Source organism: Crotalus tigris, unplaced genomic scaffold (genome assembly GCF_016545835.1).
Source record: "Crotalus tigris isolate CLP2741 ecotype Arizona unplaced genomic scaffold, ASM1654583v1 scf7180000018826.840336, whole genome shotgun sequence".
NCBI classification, from domain to species: Eukaryota; Metazoa; Chordata; class Lepidosauria; order Squamata; family Viperidae; genus Crotalus; species Crotalus tigris.
This window is the reverse complement of record NW_024097216.1, coordinates 449,235-468,905: the sequence shown is the minus strand read 5'-3', so window position 1 is coordinate 468,905 and position 19,671 is coordinate 449,235. Positions and strand designations below refer to the sequence as shown.

At 36.5% G+C, this 19,671-nt stretch overlaps 1 protein-coding gene across 2 annotated transcripts in view; it reads left to right on the top strand.

Annotated features, from left to right (window-relative positions):
- Positions 1-19,671, top strand: part of AK5 (adenylate kinase 5) — a 113,379-nt gene that overhangs the window by 7,440 nt on the left and 86,268 nt on the right. For both annotated transcript variants that reach the window (XM_039356680.1, XM_039356682.1), the window contains 4 exons: positions 4,429-4,615; positions 7,828-7,995; positions 9,283-9,452; positions 9,582-9,695. In XM_039356680.1, coding sequence (XP_039212614.1) covers positions 4,429-4,615; positions 7,828-7,995; positions 9,283-9,452; positions 9,582-9,695 — 639 coding nt within the window. The remainder of the gene's footprint in view (positions 1-4,428; positions 4,616-7,827; positions 7,996-9,282; positions 9,453-9,581; positions 9,696-19,671) is intronic.

Below are 19,671 nucleotides of genomic sequence, written 5' to 3'. Positions count from 1 at the left end.
CTAACATAGTATACAAATGAATTAAAAGCAGGTTGTGCACAAAGATAGTGGCAGGGAATAGGTAGGTGCCAGTTTTTTCCTGCACATTTGTGTAATTGTTGTGTGGACTTCCATTCATATTTGTCCCAGGTTTACTGGTGATCTGGGTAGGTGAACATCTCCTATTTGGTGTTGTGGGGCATCTGAAATGCCTCAAATGCAAAATGGGTGGCTATGTAAATTTGATAAACAAATACATAAACAAATTCCCATTCAAAACTGCTGTTCAAAAGAAATGATAAAAAGACTTCAAACCCAGTTGAGATAGAGCAGACATGTCAAACTCGCAATGTCACATGACATTGTGCAATGTATCGGAGCTTTTTCGTCATTGCCAGCAATGGGGTGGGCGTGGTTTCCCGATGACGGGCCAGCAGTTTAACACCCCTGAGATAGAGGAAAACAGCTGAGACAGAGGAAAAAGGCTGAAGTTCGTTCTGGATGATCTTCAATCTGTCAGATGATCTTCAATCTGCATTCCTGAATTAAAGTTCCCTGTCTTCTCCAGGCAGAGAAGAGAAAAAAAAATGCTCATGGCAGAGATCCAGTCTGTTTCTTCCCAAGTCATAACCACTGTTATAGATCATCAGCAGGACATGCAGTAATTAATTTATGCAGCAGTGATGTAGCAGTGTTGTTCTTGGTATAATTTTGAAACTTAGAAAATTGCAAACTTTAAAATGAAAAGGTTATTTTAAACATTTCTGAAGAGTGCTGTGAGAATATGTGATCCACATGTTTCCAATTTTTTTTATAGCTGTATTAGAGAGGCAAACTGTTGCAAGCCTCAAGAGTGAAATAGCAGTTATGTATAGTAGCTGTTTTACAAATGTTGCCATATTATCCAAATATAGCATTTAAAACTTTTAGCATTCGTATCCGAATATAAAAAATAGAATGCCTGAAAGCAAATTAATTCTGGATCATGCAATGCTGTGTTACATTATAGGCTCCTTTGGCTAAATCAAACAGCTGCTAATAAAATTGTTCCAATTGTCATTTTCAGCACAATGCTTCCTCAAACATAATTCTTTTATATATTCTTGGGGTGTGAAATTCTAAGCACATGTATTTATAATGAAAGTAGGGCTACATTCCAATCCTTGGCGATTGGAAACAATTATCACTGGCTTTCTTCCAAATAAGTGTTCATAAATAGAATATTGCTTAAATAGGATTCACTTCCTGAGGTCCATGTTGTTTTCTTGACAGCAGTATGGAAAGAATACATACTTGGATGTTTTTCAATTAATCAATCAATTCAGTTAATCTATAGATTATAGCTTGGGATTTCCTGCTGGTGTTGCACCCAAATACTTCAATCTGATAATGGTAGTCAATGCTAGTCCTTATTTACTGGCCACAATTGGGACCAGCAGCTTGGTTGTTAAGTGAAGTAGTAGCTAAGTAAAACTGCAACTGTACTTGTGATTTTATTTTAACTTCCTTCACTTTATAGACCTGCAAAGGTTGTAACTGCGAGGATAGGTTGTGGATTTTTCATCACTGTTGTAACTGCTAAACGAGGACTATCTGTACTTTATGTAAAAACCTGTTAAGTGATATTATTTATTTAAAAAAGATAGGCAAACGGTATTTCTTTTTCACTAGCAGTTTACTTTTTTGTTGTATAGGTTCATCAAATTGATAATAACTGTCAGAAAAAAAACCTCCAGGCTTATCAATTAATTCTGGCTATGTGACATACATAAGGACACTTTTCCTTTAAAAAGTATTCTTGGCCATGATTCTGAACGTATTTTGAATCTATCCAATTATTCAGAAGTATTATTGTCTTGGAATGCAAGTATGGATGACTGAATGTTTTCTTCCAATTAAATCCTATCTATAGAAAAATTATATTACTACGAGAACTATCATCTTTTCAGTTGTAGCAGTCCACAAAAAACAAGTATCTAAATTCATAATAATTTAGACCCATAGTTGTAATCCTTACTGTTTTCTAAATACTGCAGTTCTTGGCAAGTGTATCATGTGCTGTTATGCTTATTTTACTTTTAGAACAGGGGTTCCCAATAGGGGGTGCGAGCACGATATTCCAGGGGGTGCAAAAATTTGGGTTCTCAACATTATAGTGTATTCAAGTGCTTATTCATAATAAAGTGATTTATGTATCATGGATCAGAACAGAATTTTTGAAATGTCATGTCCTGCATGTTCCTTTCCAATATTCCTAAACTCATTTGAGAACAAAAGGCTTTCGTCCAAAGCCATTGTGAAGAAATGGTTATACCACATTTCTATTTAACATGGTGATGCGTACAGTGAAATTTAGCTAAGCAAATATGGAAATACCTTATGATTGTCATTGCTATAAAACACTCAAGGATAGAGCAGGAGCATACGAGTAGTCCTCAACTTAAAACCACAATTGAGCATATGAGTAGTCCTCAACTTAAAACCAGAATTTCTGTTGCTAAGCAAGGCAATTTTACAACTTTTTTTGCCATGATTGTTAAGTGAATTGAGTGGTTATTAAAGAAATATGGCTTCCCCACTGACTTTTTCTTGCTTGCTTGCTTGCTTGTCGGAAGTCAGCCGGGAAAGTTGCAAATAATGATCAAATTACCCTGGGACACGGCATTTGTCTTAAATACATACCCGTTGCCAAACATCTGAATTTTGACCACGTGGCTGGGCAGATGTTGCGACAATTGTAAGCATGAGGATTGAATAAAGGTAACTTTTTTTCTGTGTGTTGTAACTTTGAATGGTCATTAAACAAATGGTTGTAAGTGGAGGACTACCTGTAGTGACATCAGAGACATAAGTTGCTTGTATTTATGAGCTCATATTTAGTAAGTGTAGCATACGACTGCGGAAGTAAAATAGAAAGTGAAGGAGAAATCAGCTTAAAATAAGAGGAGATGATCTGATTCAATATGGTATTTGTTAACTAGCTCGTTAATTCCAACTTGTCTCTGTTTCACATTCTACAAGATTTTTAGTAGCCATTATGTGCATATAATTTTTCCTATGTGGCCCTTCCATTGAATTAGACCACGGATGTCAAACTTGCCATGTCATGTGATGTGTCGCGACGTGTCACAACTCTTTTTGCATTGCCGGCGATGGTGTGGGTCCGGCTTCAGTATGATGAAACCGGCCTGCGGGTTGGTAGTTTAACATCCCTGAAATAGACAGTAATCTATGAGAGTTTATACAATAATATCATTTAAAACGAGTGTGTCACAAAGTAAAATAAAACCCTCTGGAATCAGGCCATCAGTTCTACCGCAACCAGCATCACTGCTGGTGATAACTGGAAAGTAAACCATTTGAAGAGTACAGTATCTGATTTTCTTACCCTGACCTAAAATATATTCTAGAAGAAGATAGAACTTGGAATGTATGTTTGGTAAGATTAACATATATCACCAAAACCAGCAACTATATTCACTTTTAACAATTTCCCAAAGCCTACGCACCATTTTACTATTAGGGAATTTGGCAATGCAATTTACAATATGTAGCATATGAATCTTAAGATGTAGGCTACTTACTGTATATAATGTACCGGTATATGTAGTGTGGAATTAAAATCATTCACTCTCACGGGCTTGCTTTGAAAATAGAAGGACATGCAATTAAATTGAAAGGGGGGAGTTGTATCTGTTTTAGCTTCTTTATATGTCAGTTCACAAGTTGTTGAAATGGAAGTATTGATTCCCCCCCCCTTTGAGTGCATCTTCCATAGTATCAGACAGTTAGCTATTTTATAGAAAAGTGGATGATTTTACATAATTATGAAAAGAGGTACAGACTATATATTACAACTTTATAGTAAGAATTTATAGGTTTAGTAAACCACATTTTAATTTTAATTTGTACTTATCATATCTCTTAATTTTAATTTGTACTTATCATATCTCTTAATTTTAATTTGTACTTATCATATCTCTTAGTCAGTGGCATAATGCAAAATTGAAAATAAGAGTGAAAATGAAAGTAATGTATGAAGTGGGACATGAGTGACACGGTAGCAAGAAAGCTCCCGAGAATCCGAAAATATGGAGAGATATTGTAAATAGAGTTGGAGTAAATTAGATTTAGCTAATTTCCTTTCCTTTCTGGTCTCAAGGCCTTTTTTCTTTTTTGCTTCCTCGCTGTGGTTTGCATAATATTGCTTACTTCAAAAAGAAATGGCATAATGGCACATGTCTAGGTATGAAAAAGACAGGAATTTTATAATTTTAGTCTATAAATAGGGCTACCCGTTTAACCTACAAAATACTGATAGCCATTAAATGACACCCCCAGAGATGTAGAAAAATTCTAGCTTTTTGCTGCCAATTCTTCGGCCTTAGACTATAAATTTATTTTCGACTTCATTAAATTGACTTGGTCGGTCATTTTCTTATGTTCCAGAGTTTGCTGAATGGATTAATGTGCTGCAAACCCGATGATCCTGTGGAGTATTTGGAAAGCTGCTTACAAAGAGTAAAGGAGCTGGGGGGAGCAGAAAAAGTCAAATGGGACACTTTTGTCAGCCCAGAAAAAAGGTCACTGCCTCCACTTAACGGCAACCAGTCAAGAAGAGCATTTTTCAGGAATGGTAAGATAATTCTAAATTTTACATTTCAGCTTGTGGTAAGGAGACGAATATACCTGATAAATGATTACATGGTGTTTTGAGAAGGGAAAGGAACCGCAGTAGCATTTGTTTTACAGGTGGTCCTTGACTAATGACCAAAACTGGGACCAGAATTTCCATCGCTAAGCAAAGAGGTTGTTGAGTGTGTCGTGCCCCATTTTACAACCTTTTTTGCCAGAGTTAAGCAAATTATTGTGGTTGCTAAGTGAATCGCATGTTCATTAAGCAAATCCGACCTCCCCCATTGACTCTGCTTGTCGGAAGCCAGCTTGGAAGGTTGCAAATGGTGATCACTTCACTGCAAGACAATATGACCATCATAAATTCACGCTGGTTGCCAAGAGTCTGAATTTTGATCATGTGACCCAGGGGAAGCTGCAACAGTCATAAGTGTGAGAACTGGTTGTTACTTTTTTCAATGCCATTTGTAACTTCAACTGCTTACTAAATGAACAGCCCTCCACGTGGAATGCTATTCTCTGGAAAACTTGTGAGACTCCCGTTTGGTTATACTTTGGCTACAAAACTAAGATATTCCTCTCTATCCAAGAATATTTACAGTTAATTTTTATTTTGAAGTGGCCTCAGACATTGGGATAGTGATTACTATCATTTCCTTCTCTTTGATTGTATTTATGATAAAAATAAATATATTTTATTCTTTTTTAATGTTTAAATAGTTTTGTAATCTATCTATTGAACCTCAGCAATTGAATAATGGCACAATGCCATATTGTTTTCTAACTTTGCCACAACAGCATTTTAAAGAATATATTTCAGCCAAGCAATAGTGCAAAACTTGCCTGCAGAGAAGAAATGCCAAGGATACAATTAATATTGATTAGTTAAATCACCTAGAGAACAATCTCTAGATTGGCCAGGGTTTAAAACCATGCCAAAAACATGTTCATAGCTTAATATATAGTGAGAAAAATAATGTTTTAATTTTTATGAATGTACCTGTCAAGTATTTTTTTTAAAGCAATTAAGCTATTTTCAGGTTTTGTAGGAATTATAGTCAATAATTAGATGAAATGAACCAAGTAATATTTCAACAATGATTCTAAAAAGAAGCATTAAAATCAAATTAAAATTGAACTTGCAAAGACATTTATCGGTTGGTATGCACTTTCATGTCTACCTATTGATGTGAAAGGCACTGCAAGTCATTCAAGTCTAAACAACAAATTATCAGAACCTTTTTTTTGTTTCCTTCAGGCAAATGGTTAAATGACAAGATTTATCTAAAAGTGGACACATGTCCCAAACTATATAGTTAAATTTTTAGAGGTCACCTTTCTAAGTAAAGGAAACCAAATTGCTGTCTTAACGTAGCATAGAAATCATCCTGGGTCATCTATTTGTGAACCAGGAATATACAAGAAACCATTCACTTAGTTTATCTGAAACACATTGAACCCTATGATGTTCTAATCACATAACAGACAATTTATAAAGCATACCTTCCAATGAAGAGATCTCTCTTTGCAAGTAATCCCTTCATGATAGGATTCTCCAGTTTGTTAGGACAAGTGATCCTCTAGCTGAGGGTCCTCTTTTCTTAGTCCAAAACTCCCACCAAGATCATCTCTGTCAGATCACTAGGGAGTTTATGGAGTGGGAAAAAAGTCAGGAAACTCAGCAGGACTGAACCTGAATCTGAATACAGAGCAGCAGATGAAACCTTTCTTGAAAGAACTCTTTGATACTTGTCCCTTGCCAATTTCCTGTGATCTCTCGTAAGTATGAAATAGCTGTCCTCTCCAGTCTTCTTCAAGAGAGGAACTTATATCTAGCTGAATCATGATTAAAGCTTGCTGGGGACATCTTATTGAAGTAGGTTTTAGAATATCTGGCATTAATCAGAGTACATATAGCAGTCTGATGCTTGATCTTCTGCTGGCTATCATTGATTGGAACTACAATAGTTCTGTGAATAAACACTGTAGAGTATGAACTATTCTTAAAGAGGCAACCTGTTTTCTCATTACATGAATGTTTTGTTGGCTATATTTACTCATCATGCAAGCCCATAACTTATTTATGGCTTATTTAAATATAGTTTATTGCATTAACACAGCTGCACACATTTCTACAATATACTAAACCAGGGGGTGTCCAGCCTTGGTTCCTTTAAAATTTGTGGACTTCAATTCTCAAAATTTTCCAGCCACCCAGCTGTATAACATTCTGAATCTCATTTTAAATCCCACAATTTAGCTTAATTTGGGTGAACCACTCTTTGTGACATTAAATTAGGTACTAGTGTCATCAACAACAATTTTTGAAAAATGCTTTTAACCTCTGCCTGATTTACAAGAAAACTACATAGAAGTACCTACATAATTGTTGAGAGTCCAACCTGACTTGAGAGTGTAAATGTTTTTCTTTAATAGATTTGTTGAATGTATTAAAGGATTTGTAAGGAGATTGCTTAAAAAAGGATCTCAATACAGTTATGCATTTTATAAAAACATCAAATATTTCTGCTATTCATTACTGATGAGCATAAAAAGTCATGTTTCTATGTTTTGCCTTTTTTTTTGCTTTTTATGCTCTTGAGTAAGTCTTGATTCCTGTCAACAGCCTGGAAAAGCCCATTCTATTTGCTTGGCAAGATTTTAGAAGTGGTTTGCCATTGTCTTCTTCCTAAGATTGAAAAAAGAGAAGGACTGGCCCAAAGTCACCCATCTGGCTTCATGCCTAAGGCAGGCCTAGAGCTTAGGTCTCTTGGTTTCTAGCACAGTGGTTCTCAACCTTTTTAATGCCGTGACCCCCCAACCGGTCGTAAGTCGAGGACTACTCAACCGGTCGTAAGACAAGGACTACTCAACTGGTGCAGCACCGTTTGCAGAATCGGACTTTTGGCGGGCTCAGCAGGGCAGAGACAGCCTGGACAATTCCTATTGGCTTTTGAAAGCCAATAAAATTAGACTCTATTCAAGAGAGTCTATTCTATTGGCTTTCAAAAGCCAATAGAATAAAAGGGAGTAGCACAGCTAAGGAAAAGGGGGAAAATGGCGGACTGCATTGTTTGGCGACCCCCGAGAAATGGTCGTTCGACCCCAAATGGGGTCCTGACCCACAGGTTGAGAACCACTGTTCTAGCATAATCTCTTACACTACCCTCAAATGGATTCTCATTTCTGACATTACCATTTCCTATTTTACAGTGATGCCTGACAACCCCAACTTTCCTTACCGGAGGTATGATCGACTTCCTCCAATTCACCAATTCTCCATTGAGAGTGACACGGATCTCTCAGAAACAGCTGAACTTATTGAGGAATATGATGTATTCGATCCGACCAGGCCTCGACCCAAAATCATCCTAGTCATAGGTAGGAAAGCAAAAAAAATGAGGCTGACCACAAAAAAACAATAATATTTTTCTTAGATTGGCAGTGGCTTTTAACGATGGAGATGCTGGGTCAATAAATGTCAGAGTTTTTGATGCAGATGACTCCAACCTGCTGCTTAAATGTTGTAAATAAACTTCAACTGGAGCACATGCTTGCAAAGAGAGCTGAATCTCTATAGACTGAACTGTAAGAAAGATAAAAATCTAATCTGGCAGTTAAATCTAACAGGATAAAGAAACAAACTAAACATATGGCACCATTGCTGGGAATCCGTTCCTTATTACTCTTCCTTTTGTGTGTCTGGTATGTATTGATTTGGAGGAATCATGCTCCTGATTCTGCTCTGCCAGCTGAATAATCTTCTGTCAATGTCCCTAGCACCATTATCTTGAGCACACATAGGCAGTGGGAAATGGACAATTTCATCAAAATGATGAGATGAGGGTTATGATGGCTGGGAGTTACAATTCAGCAAGAATCCCAAATATGCTTTTTCACGAGGCAACTAGACTTTCTTGTTTTTCTTTGAAGACATTTCGCTTCTCATCCAAGATGCTTCTTCAGCTCTGACTGGATGGTAGGAAATGGAAGGATTTATACTCCTTGCAGACAGCTGGTCATTTGCATCCTTTTAGAGAGTCGTTGAGGCCACCTGGAGGCTTATCTGAGCTGAAGAAGCTGCTTGGATGAGAAGCGAAACATCTTCAAAGAAAAACAAGAAAGTCCAGTTGCCTCGTGAAAAACCATTTTTGGGATAACTATGTCCTGGATGACTGAGAATCTCCATAGACATTCAGCAAGAACTCCAAGAAGATGGATTGCATTGTTGTTATATCCATTTATGCAACACCACACTAAAGTTCCTTATTGTTAGGGCATTATGCCACCAATAGCTGCTGATGGTTAGATCAATAGAGAGCTAGAGGTTAACAGCAGCCTCATTTCTGCTCTGTGGTGTTTACAGTGAAAAGTACCATAGTAGTTGATAGACTAATGAGCTGCTTCTGTATACCTCCACAAAAGCTGATAAACTTACTTTATACATTCAATGATATATGAAGCTGTTTTTTTTTCCCAATCAGGTCTATTGTGTTGACTTCTAGTGTATCTTGAAGGCACTTGGTTTGGAAAGATTCTAACTCAAGTTATTTAATGATTGAAAGATTGCAATAAGCTTGACTTTGAGGCTCATTTAAGATGGTATGAGGAGGATAGTCAGGCAATGAATCTGAGAAAACCTGGTTAACCCTTTGTTTTTCCTTATAGGTGGACCTGGCAGTGGGAAAGGAACCCAGAGCTTAAAAATAGCAGAACGCTATGGATTTGAGTATATCTCTGTGGGTGAATTGTTAAGAAAGAAGATCCATAGCACAAGCAGCAATCGAAAGTGGAGTCTGATTGCTAAGATAATTACAACTGGGGAATTAGCCCCACAGGTAAAAACAACAACAAGCCTTCACAATCATATGTGTATGTGTTTTTTCCCCCCAGCAACATTTGAGAACGTACTCTTGAAACAGAAATATATATACATCTATATATCTTTTTGTGTTTACCTGTTCAAGGAAACCACAATTACTGAGATAAAGCAAAGGTTAATGCAAATTCCTGATGAGGAAGGTATCGTTATTGATGGATTTCCACGAGACGTTGCCCAAGCTCTTTCCTTTGAGGACCAAGTAAGCTGTTTATTCTTTTGGCTGCAGTTATTTAGAATATATCCTGTTTTTCATAAGAGAATAAATGTATTTAAGGTATTTCTGTACTATTTTGCCTAGCAAATTTGCATCTCAAGTAGTTAAACAATAGAAAAATAGGAATAGCACTAAAACAAGAGCGTATTGTATTATATAACTATTCATATTGAAGATGGTTGGAGGTAAACTTTTTAATGATCTTTTTGATGTTTGATTTTTAATGTCACTTCTAAAAATTTCACCCCCACCTTTTCATATTTGTTGTAATTTTGTATCTTACCTTTTTTGTTTTCTGAAATTTAATAAAATTCTTTTTTTAAAAAAAGGAATATGAACAAAAGCAGGAAAACCAATCCAAGTAAAGTAATTCATCCAGTATTCATAAGATAGTGTCTAAGAAATATAATCTATTTACTTAAACAAAGCGATTATTCTCTCCACCCCATCCCATAATTATGTTTTAAAATTTTTCAGAATTGTTGTAGGGGCTTTATAAAGAGAAGAGACATTGGGGAAAAAAAATGACAAAAGCAATGGTGACATTTTTTCCATCTCTTTTTTTCTCAAGGCAGGTATTCCGTTCCTACAATCCTACTCTTTTCTCCCCCCCCCCATTGCAATGCCTTGTATTTTGCTATTTCTGATGAAAGATTAAAGTAGAATGTGGCAAGGAGGTTCACATGCATGTGAAAAAGAAACAGTGCTGTAGATAAATGGCTGATGAATGAATTTTATCAGTGCAACTTATTTTACAAGCATCTTCACTTTAATTAGTGATTATTACTTCAGTTAATTCACAAGCTCACATTTCCAGGTGAGGGATTCTACTGGAGTCAGCAACTCCTAATTGATAAGGTGGGCAAATGCCAATGTATTGCAATGGATTTCTGTTTGTATTCATCTTCTCTTTTGGGGGGGCAGGTGGGAAGTTTTTATTTCTTTGTGATAAATATAATAAAAAAGTCTGAAGAAGTTCATGCAGGCACTACTACAAAGAAATAAGCTACAAGGAATCAAATGATGAAACTTGGTAGTCTTCGGCTTACAACCACATTTGGGGTCATGGTTTCTGTTGTTAAATAAAGCAGTTGTTATTGCTTGTCGTTGCCTGCAGTAGTGCACTTAACCACTACACCACCAGATATATCTGGTGCTAAAAAATAAATGTGGCATTTGCATTGTGATTTCATAGCACATGCTGTGATTGGCAACCTCTAATCCCATGTTAGGCTCAAGTGTGTAAATCACAGAGTTTGCATTGGGACATCACAAGCCACATTTTATCATCTACAGCATGGGTGTTAAACTCGCTGTGTCACGTGACGTGTTGCCACGTATCATGACTTTTTTTGCATTGCCGGAGCTGGGGTGGGCGCGGCCTCCTTGTGATGCAACCAGCCTGTGGGCCGACAGTTTGACACCCCTGATCTATACAAATACCTAAGAAAGTCTATGGTAATCACGAAGATATGGCAATCTATCAGTCGATTCACATTCTATGTATTGGAAGCAAAACTTTTAACCTGACTGCTGATGAGAAACTAGTGTAATTGCTTCACCATTATGTTATGTGTAGTATCCAGATGCTACTGTATGTTTTGCAGTAGTTTCCTCTTTCAAATTAATGAGCATTGACCCAGGTTAGATTAACTCCAAGGTCAACTTCAGACTAACACTCAAGTAAGCAATACTCCAATCAAGAAACTGCCAAAGAGCCATTAGTAAACAGCCCCCACCCACCCAGACAGCAAACAGCACTCCTTACTGGCATTGATGATGTTACCTAGTTAGGGAAATGAAACATCTGCAAGAAAACAAGCAAGCTTAGAGAGCAACAAGGACCCCACATTTCAACCCAGAGCTACAAATATTCTCCTTCATTGACTCAGGTTATTTATAAATACCTAATTATAGGCTGATAAGAGAACATTTTGTTGACACACATTTGGGAAATCTGATTCCATGATTTCAGAAGCAGCCCAGAAAGTAGCTAATAATGGCAGTAATCTTGGCTGTGTAATTAAATTGTTCCAAAGAGAAAGAAGATATCCAAGTTAACAAAACATATTTTTCATACATCAATAATTGGAAAAGCAACAAGAAAAGGTTATTCTTTAATTGCACATTTTCAGTTCTCATTAGAGCACAGTTTCAGCAGCACGTTGTTTTCACAAGAAACCACAGCCTGGACATTATTGCAAGCTGCTAATTCAGAATGCAAGTTTGAATCTGCCTTTGGTAATATGCGCATTTGGGTGACCCCTAGAGGGGATGCAGTGGCCTAGGGGGGACATGGTGGTCTAGTGGTTAAGATGCTGGGCTTATTGACCAGGTGGTTAGCAGTTTGAGACCCAAGTACCCGTGACGGGGTGAGCTGCTCTCCCCCCAGTTCTTGCCCACCTAGTAGTTAGAAAGCATGCAAATGCAAGTAGTTAATAGGTACCACTTCGGTGGGAAGTTAACAGCAATCCGTGTGTCTTTGCATATAGTTATGCTGGCCAAATGACCATGGAAGTGTCTTTGGGCAATAATGATTCCCTTGGCTAGGAAATGGAGATGAGCAAGACCACCTAGAGTCAGATACGACTGGTCAGGGGAAACCTTTCCCTTTTAAAATATGCACATTAGGTAATATCTTTTTTATGAAAGAAATTGTAGTTTATTTTATTATGGTTCTTTTTTAAATACAATAAAAATGTAGCAAAAAAAAACAAATTCTGAGACACTACAATTAAAAAACAACAGTAGTTCATTGTCTGCTGTATGAAATTAAGATCCTTCAACATATGACCTTAATTCGTGACAGTGATTTATATTGCAAATGATTGCAAGATGCTTGGGTAGCAAAAATGGGTTGTATATTAAATAGATTCTTATGAACATTTAAGGATATAAAAGGGTTTTACATCCTACTAATCATACATTTAGTTTCTTTGGTTACATTCCTTGGTGGAATGTAAAAAAGCTAGCTATGTTTTGTGAGTCATGGTTTATGGCAAAAGTGGGCAGGAATATTATCACTCCTTCCCCCCCCCCCCGTGTTAAATTAGGGGTTTATACTACAATTTAGATGTTACTTCAGTTTTCAAAATGGTTGAAAATAGTGGTGTTGCTTCTTAAAACCATCCTGTTACTGAAATTTGATGAGGCAGTTGTAAGGATTTGAAAGATTCAAATTCTCACCCTGTGGTTATACATTGCTTGCTCCTAGTTTATAGCCTCAATATCTGTGTGAATCAGGCCACTATTTATTTAGTGTCTGTCTGGAAGCCAACCTTCCTTTTCCTTTTAGCTATTTTACAAGATGAGAATTTCATTATAATTTATTTCAAATTAAATCATACTGTGCCATTCATCTGTTTGGAATTTATTTCCCCTTCTAATCAGATCTTGCAAAGTACAGTGAGACTAAATTAGGCAAAGGCCAGCTCCAGGGATACGTTCTCATAGTAGGCTGCTCCTTCAGAGCTTTATATTCTTTTTCGCATGGGCCTTTTCAAGCATGCATGCACTTTGTCAAATACCAGGTCCCCTTGAGCTTCCAAACTCCTTTGCTGTCGGATTCTCCTGCATCTGCCTCAACCTGAACTAATTATTTTCCAGGCATGATTCTCAAACTGTCTCTTCAGTAAAATTTATTGAGGAGAAAAAAATAAGGGCACAAAAATTCAGGCAACTGAACTATTTCCCATCTAAAAAATCAATATATTCTTATGGTACACTAGGTTGGAGACTGCCTTATTTCTTCCTAACTGCCTTCCAGAGAATAGTAACATGTGGCTGATCTCTTCACTAATGTAGTTGGTTATTTGTATAATCTTCCCTTATCAGGATGAGGACTAACCATTGCATCTTCTGCTTGAAGGGAAATGCATTTGCCTCCATCCCCAGCGAGGGAACAAACCTTGCTTTGTTTGGAAGAATGCCATAAATTAACCATTTCCCATCTGTATACTTGGAATAGCTCCTTAAACAAAATCCCTTTAAAGGCACAGTTTTCCACTTTTTTTTCTCCTCCCATCTTTGCTCTCTTCTCCGCACATTTTTTTTACATTATTAAACCTTTCCGCAATTTTCATAAAAAAAATGTCTGTAGTTCCTACCACATAGACATTGGCATCTGAAGCACACCCATAATTTTTATTCATAATTTTCTTTAAAAAGGGCAACATTCTAACCTTGAAGATAAAAGATGAATGGTTTTAGGTTATGAATTCTTCTTTCCCTGTTAGATGATTAATGATTTCAGAATCACATATCTTGTCACGCCTAGGACTATGGGATGGAGGTCTTCCATTTCATCAATAAATATCTGAGAACAGTTTCAAATTCTGAGTCTACCTTGGACTAGAATGCACAGAAGGAACAGGATCCTTCTTTAGATGATCAAGATAGGACAATTGAAACAGAAATTGTTCAAAGACCATTCTTGCAGAATTGTGGGTGATCTTCCATACTATTTATCAGCCTTTTGCTAAGAACTATGATTGCTTTCCTCAATTCCAGTTAATTGTTCAAGGAAGTGCACTGGAGGAAGAGGATCTTTCTAGCCTAAGCATGTTTATAGAGAAGTAAGTTGCTTACTCATTGAGTCTTTCTTCTAGGTAAGTGATTAAGTGATTTCATCTGCCAGAAGGGATGACATGCAGATAATTTGTACTAATTATCTAAATTGGCTCTTTTTTACATCATGAGCAAATCATGAAGTCCTTCCTCTTTTTTTTCTCAATATGTTATATAAAAATAACAAGATAATTGCATTGGCATTAGAGATCAACATAGCCATACCACCATATGGGCATTTCAGCCTTCAGCGTTTCAAAGCAATGAATTCTCAAACAGTCACGTTTGTCTCGATCCCTGTCTTTTACCAAGGATTTAGCTCATAAAATCTTAATATTTTTTTCTAGTATTCACTGGTGTGTATAATTATTCACTTCCTCCATTCCTCTGGGGAGAAAAATAAGATAGATTAATTAAATTGTAACTTAGAAAAAAATCATTGCACAAGCAGCAACAAATCTTTTAGATAACAGTCCCTGCGTGAAATCTTCTTTTAACAGACCTTCAACTGCAACTGGTAAAATTTGTATTTGGACTCCCCCTACACCCAAATGATGGAAAATTCCATTGTTTCTGAAATTTGTCCATACATTTGCTGGATATGTATAATTTGTGTAATGATGTATTGACATTTTTATATTATTTGCACACATTTACATAATTTGCATGATATAAGTGCATGCAAATGTTATTTAAAGTTCATTTAGTCAGTTACATGAAATGGTGCAAATAATATAAAAACATCAGTTATGTCATTATGCTAATGAAGTAAATATTTCAATTATCTATTTTGAGGTTTAGCAGATATTTAGCTTTAACAAAACTCCCTTCTTTCCAAATGATCCATTAATTTGAGCTTTTATTATTATAGAAATAGAACTAAACCGGACACTTCAGAAATTGAGTGGTTGATGGTTCTATGTAAGCAGGGTCACCTCTGGAATATGGACATGTTGGGACAGTTCCAGAGCTCCTTTCTTGCCTGTTAAATAGCTCTGATATTCTCAAGGGCTGAATGCAGTGAATAAGCCCAGAATTTAGTAGAGCAGTAATGGTATTGGAAAAAATAATGCCAGGTTCAATGAAGCATAGATTAGAATCCATTTCAGCTGTGGTGGACATCTTATTACTTTGTCATCTTTTTCCCCATGCAGAGTTGCTTAGCAAAACTATTTACGGTGTTTTTACAATTCAGTCATTGGAATGGACAAAAACAAAGCATCTTTTTACATGGGAAATATAGCAAATTGGACAAAATGACAGGTGATATGAGATCATTCATTTGCATTTTTGACCTCTGGCTGTTTTGCCTGAGATCTCTTGCTAGTCTTCCTTCCTTCCTTCCTTCCTTCCTTCCTTCCTTCCTTCCTTCCTTCCTTCCTTCCTTCCTTCCTTCCTTCCTAACATTTATTGGCTGTCCATCTTACCACAAGTTAACTCTGGACTATTTTCTCTTAAAACTCTCAGTCCAGTTTTCCTGTCATCAATTCAGCTCATTTTCTTTTCCTTTCCCCATATGGGAGAAACCTTTTCGGTGTGGAAACTTTATCTTCTATTTCCTGTTTTTTCAGACCAAGCTTATCACCTTGAGCTAGAGTATCTGTCTAGAAAGTCACAGGACAGGATGGCAAATAGTGCTTAGCTGCACCATTCTGTTCTACAGCCCTCTCCTCTGGGGTTCCAAATTCCTATTGTAGCCCAAGCTTATAATAATTGCATCCAATTTTGGTCACCGCAATAAAAAAAAGATGTTGAGACTCTAGAAAAGTTATAGAGAAAAGCAACAAAAATTATTGGGGTGCTGGAAGCTAAGACATATGATGACCAGTTGCAGGAACTAGGTATATCTAATATAACAATGAGAAGAACTAGGGGTGACATGATAGCAGTGTTCAATATTTAAAGGAGATGTCACAGAGAAGAAGGGGATAACCTATTCTCCAAAGCACATGAGGACAGGACAAAAAATAATTGATGGAAATTTATCAAGGAGAGATCCAATATAAAACTAAGGTGAAATTTCCTGGTAGTGAGAACAATTAATCAGTGGAACAGTTTGCTTTTAGAAATTGTGAATGCTCCATCACTGATGGTTTTTAAGAAGAAATTGGACAGCCATTTGTTTGGAATGGTATAGGTCAGGGGTCAGCAACCTTAAACACTCAAAGAGCCACCTGGACCCATTTCCCAGAGAAAAGAAAATACTAGGAGTTGCAAAACTTGCATGCGCGCAAGGGGGGGGGCAGCTTGATTAAAGAGTTTAATTAAAAAGAAATAGAGGCTGCTGTGCATGAGTTCTCTCTCTCTCTCTCCCTCCTCTCTACTCTCTCCCTCTCTTTGTCCCCCTCCCTCCCTCTCCCTCTCCCCCCTTTCTCTACCTCTCCAGTCTTCTGCTCACCTGGCCAGCTGGCCTCACGCTGTTCTCCGACAAGCTGACACACATTCTCTCTCTGCAAATGGCGGAGGAGGCTGGGAGCTGCAGGAGAAGGCTCAAAGAGCCACATGTGGCTCTGGAGCCGTGGGTTGCCGACCTGTGGTATAGGTCTGCTTGGGCAGGAGGTTGAACTAGATGACCTCCTTGGTCTCTTCCAGTTCTGTATTCTGTATTCTGATTGTATTACATTGTTGTGAAATCTGCAATATCTTCATCCAATAAGATCTTATACTTGATCTCTTCCAATCAATGATATTGGCCTAAAATGAGCACATTTGGAAAGTTGTCTATTTTGGCTTCTTGGCTGTTTTGCTGAATTTCAAGTACATCTTTGGTCTTTCTGCTAGATTTAGTTTTAGGCTGATTTGATATATATAGTGATGACCCCTTAGAATGTTGGTCTACCATAGCACCACCATGCTCAGTAAGGCAGCTTCTTGAATAAAATGATGGATTACTGGGTTCCATATTGTTATTGTAACATCTACCTTAGCCAGATAATTAATTAAATCTATCCTTGAGAAAGTTCTGATGAAGACTTCTGAAAAAACCAGAATTGTTTAAAAAAAAAGCTTTTAGTTAAAGAAACACTATTTTTTTCACATCACAGCTTCAGAGCATTGACAAATATTTGAAAGCTGTTTACATTCCATACACTTAACATTCCAAGCTCTTTACATTCTAGGCACATAAATGCTGAGAGAGAGGTCTGGCTTTATGCTAACTTGTAATTTAGGCTGAAGGAGCATGAAACATCTGCAAGACTAGTGTGTTTAATACTCTCCTTCAGATAGAAAATGTCTGAACAATTTTCATATATTCTTTAATTTCTGAGTATATCTTCATTCCAGTGCAATTTTCATCCTTTGTAAACTAGGCTAATGAGTTTGTTTATCATAATTAATCAGGATTTATGTGTAGATATCTATGGCAATTATATGTTCTTCACTCTAAGAGTCAAGACCCTTTTGGGCAAGATAAATCAAGTATTCCAGTCAACATCTCCTATAATGTACAGTGTAACAAAATATGGACAAAATCACTAGCCAGAGCAAGACTGCAATCTTCAGGTCTTTGAAGAGAAACATACTGGTTTAAATTATCTATAAATAATTTCACTTATCTCTGGACACATGAATTGGTGACTTAGTTTTATTTAAATTTATTCAAGTGAATAAAGTTAGTCATGGCATACTTAAGTCCTGGTATATTTACTCTGAATCTATTTGAATTCGAATCCATGAACTTCTCGCAATAACATTTCTCCATTCACCTTTATTGAGAGGTTGAAGGTACAAGTTTTTGTTTCTTGCTGCTGATATTATTGAAATGAATTGGGAAAACTTGGTGGCCCATCTTTGTCAGAATACCCAGCATGAAAGAGATCACTGATCATTCAATGACTGGGTTGATTTATAGTATGATGTGATCACTTGATGACTGCATTGCAGTTGATTTGCATGCAGAAATGACTGAGAACTTTGATTTCATCTCCAGCAGTACTTTCAATGAAATAGGTTCACAAATTCAGCTTATCACTGGAGAAAGGCAAGCAAGAGAAGACGTGTGTTAAGATACTGTGATACAAACTCTCTACTTGTGTGTGCATTGCATTGGAGTCATGATGAAAATTGGCATCAGTATAGCTAGGAACAGCTGTCTGTGGTTAAGCTCCCAGTTTTTAAGTGCAGAATCAAATGATAAATCAGGTGAACTGTACATAAATGTGAACCCCACAATACTTATTTTAGGTTGAATTCATATTACCTTTGCAGGTGAGTATAACCAATATTACTTTAATTTGTCATTTCTGAGTAGAATGTCCTAAAGGCAATGGAACTATGCCTATAGTTTCTTATCCAACTTGGCAATTGGTAGGAGTGTGAAATGTCATCTCTAGAAGTAATTAATTATAGTAATACTTTAACTGTCAAAATCCTGCACAATTTTTACTGCTAATAGTTTAATGCTGAGTTACGATCATGAACTATATCAGTTTTGGATTTGCCAACCATTTTTTATTTCTTAGAGGATCTGTAAGAAGTTCATAAGCTTTCACTTATTTTTGATTAATCTCACATTATGGTAATATCTGCACTCTTAATTGTGGCTTATATTAACTAGTTTACTTTATAATGCAGTCTCATAAATCATAGTTTGAAAGTCTTATTTTGATAAACCGTACTAAGATTAAGCATGCTTTATCCTGGTTCACATCTCATGCTAAGTTGTAATAGTAAACAATGGAAATTAAACTGTTGGAGGAAAATAAGAAAGGACACAGAAGTACAGCTTCATAACACCAAGCTACAGTTTAATTATATACTAATTTAGCCACTGTATATAATATTGCAAAACTTAGAAAGCTGTATAGTTTCAGTTGTTTATTGAAGTGATTTAACTCTTTATACTTTGAAATACATTGGAGCTTCCTAGAGGAAGTGCTAAAGAGCTGATTTGATATAGATGTTAAAGGCCCCTGCTTTGAGTTCTAGACTTGCCTTTGGCAAATGTTTTCTGAAAATGTTGCCAAGAATACTGCAGGGGAAATTATTCAGGCAATCATTCAGAATCCAGATTGGCTCAAAAGAGAAAGAAAAAAAGAAAAAAAAGAAAAGAAAGAAAATCATTTGGAAACTTTGAGCATAAGAAACTTGCTTAAAAACAAGATAATAAGTGGGTTTTTAAAAAAAAAAATCCTGTGATGTAGTAAATATTAATTTGTGCTCAATGTACTTAAGCTACCTCCTTCAGACAATAACTCAAGCACAATGAGGAATATTGTATAAGAGAAGCACAAAATGCTAGAACTAATGGACTGTCAGATGTTACTTGATTTGTGTTCTTTTTCTCATAATAGCCAGCTCGTAATGGGATCTTAGAGGATTTACATTGCTGAAGGAAGAATTGTTAATTGAGGCAATAGCTATAGGAGAGCATGTGAAAACAAAATTTTGTCTT